This window comes from Empidonax traillii, unplaced genomic scaffold, assembly GCF_003031625.1.
Source record: "Empidonax traillii isolate 1590-97213 ecotype Southwest subspecies unplaced genomic scaffold, ASM303162v1 scaffold1926:size49450, whole genome shotgun sequence".
Classification (NCBI taxonomy): domain Eukaryota; kingdom Metazoa; phylum Chordata; class Aves; order Passeriformes; family Tyrannidae; genus Empidonax; species Empidonax traillii.
This window is the reverse complement of record NW_020957119.1, coordinates 451-2900: the sequence shown is the minus strand read 5'-3', so window position 1 is coordinate 2900 and position 2450 is coordinate 451. Positions and strand designations below refer to the sequence as shown.

Sequence of the window (2450 nt, the reverse complement as noted above, 5' to 3'; positions counted from 1 at the left end):
CGGCGCCGCCTTGCGCGGCGTGCCTGCCACGCACTTCGTGGGCATCGACGGCGTCCGCGCCTTCCTGCACTCCTACTCGCACGACGTGTCTCTCACGGCCGACTCGCGCAAGAGCCACCTGCGCTTCTCGGCCGCCAGCTGCTGCGACACCCTCCCGGCCCGCCCGCCGCCCGACGAGCCCGCCCCGCTCCTCGGAGAGGAGGAACCTGCCGGCGACCGGCCCGCCGACCCCGCCCCGGTGAGTTCCTCTGGCCAGTTTGTCTCTGCGAAGAGACCGTGTAGTAAGGTTTACTGACAGCGCTGGCAGAGGTTCGTGCATTGATACTCTGTGGGCTGTTGACAGGTGGACTTAGGGTCCTTACTCAGTCTCCCAGGTTTTTGAGGAGGCGGGTGTAGTGAGGCTGATGGTGGCTGGAAGTTCGAGCGAGGCTTTGTGGTTTCATCACGCACCAAATTGTTTCTGTACCCTGACATGTGTAACACTCGTGTACCTTTCAGTATTCACTCTTCAGTACAGATGTGTTTCCTTATTAGGAAATTGTAGTTTGTGTTCTTTGCAGGCTCAGGAGTCTTCCCAAAGGCACATGCACTTGATTTCCGTGAAGTTCTCTAGGTTGTGGCAGCTCCCTGAATAACTTTGCTGCTCATCATTTGCATTCTTCTCAACATTTATGTATCTCTGTGACATATAATGGTGTCAGTAGAAAATGTCTTTTCATTAATCCATGCTTCCTCGTTGTGTTCCGTGTAGGGGAATGGGCCGGGCAACAGCTGGTGCCTTAATGATATCTGTCGACCTGTTATGAAGATGAAGGATCATCTTGACAGTTCTGATGGTTTAAAAAGAGTTTCGGGTGGCTGCATGTGGAGAGGGAAATACAGGAGGAAATGTTTTGCTGTTTTCCTGTCTTTTAAGGTTGAGCCATGTGAAATGGGGTTAGATGTGCCTTGGCTATAAAATACATGTCATGGTGAGAGCCTTGTGTGAGTGCGAGGGGAGAGACTCAAGGTGCAGAGGGAGATGTAAGGAGAGGGTGATTGCCCCTATGCAGACATTCACTGACCCACTGTGAACATCTGCATACATCCACTGGAGCACTGCTCCTCTTTTGCTTTCAGAATGTTGAGGGTTTTTTACAGGAGACCAATGTGTAGACAAATGTATCTTCATGCAGAAATGTAAAGATATCTCTGTGAAGTCGGTGGGTTGAGGAATCTGATAAACTGGGCCTTATGTGCCATGTCCTTATAACTCAGATGCGTTGCAGAGCATCCTGGATAATGGAATGGGTCAGAGATTTGAGTCCTGAGAGCTGTAAGGAGGGTCTGTTGAAGAACACAAGGGAAAGCTTTTCTTGTTTTCTGGTTCATTACACACCTATAGTACCTTGTACTATGAGATTCCCTTTCCAAACTGTTTGGCTGGATGACAAATAGTTATTCCAGCCCTGGGAATTTCTTTGTGTTCATAATTGTGCAACTGCACAGCTTAATTATGTGCGTATGACAAAGGTCATGTGGGAGCTTTGGAAAAAGCAAGCTGTGTGTTCCCTGCTTACTAAACACCTGAATTATTGCCTACTCTTAGCTACATAATCGGGAACAGTGTGTCATGATCTCTTCCTTTCTGCAGGTGTATATTTTTTGCCTTGCTCTTTGATGACCTGAAGATGATTCTTTCTCTCTAGTAGTGTGTGGAAGATCCGATCTGTTCTATCTGCCTGCCTGTTCTGTAGGTGCCCTTCCTGTTCACAGCTGGAAAGAAAAAGCCTTTCATAGACATGTTTCTTTCAAATGTCACTGTAAGAAATGCTCTTGCTTGTCACATGCAAAGGGTGAGAAGTCAAAGATTATCCATAGTAAGGAGACATTGTCTGAGCAACGTTTCTTTTGGGGGGATGTGTGTGTCTTTCTGTCAGTTTTGAAGATCTCTGATGACCATGTGAGCTGTGAAGAGTTTGAGCAGAGTGTTGGGTGTGTTGTGTGTGAGGAGGTGCTGGTGGAGATATGGCCGGTGTTTTGTTGATTCCCAGGGTTTGAACTTTCGCATCAGAAAAGAAGTAAGGAATCTTATTTTTTGATATTGCATGGTTTGGACTCAAATGGCCAGGTTTTGGGTTCACACATCTTACACTATGAGTGGTAGAGCTTCCAAAGAGCCCATGTGTGATGTTCCCTTTGAGCTGATACTATGATGACTGGGTTTTAGCTGAGCTGCTGATTGCTTTTGTTCTGTATAACATTTTAAAGTTATTCAAATTATTGGAATGAACAAAATAATATTTGTTGTTACACTTGGGATCTAAGAAGTTGTTCATGCAACTTTTCTTGTAGTGGTGTGTGTCTGCAGATTCAGCTTTCCTGTTGTGTGGTTTGGGGATGGGGGAAAGAGATCTGTCTGTCCAGAGAAAAGGCTGGTGCAGGAGTTCACTCTTCTACAGTGTGAAGTG

The 2450-nt window shown here is 46.8% G+C and overlaps 1 protein-coding gene across 1 annotated transcript in view; it reads left to right on the top strand.

The window, feature by feature from the left end:
- LOC114071258 (protocadherin gamma-A5-like) overlaps window positions 1-281 on the top strand; it is a gene marked incomplete at its 3' end in the record, with an annotated part of 17194 nt that extends 16913 nt beyond the window's left edge. Inside the window, exon 5 of the mRNA XM_027909039.1 lies at window positions 2-281. Within this exon, the coding sequence (XP_027764840.1) occupies window positions 2-281 (280 nt within the window). The remainder of the gene's footprint in view (window position 1) is intronic.
- Window positions 282-2450: the final 2169 nt, after the last annotated feature.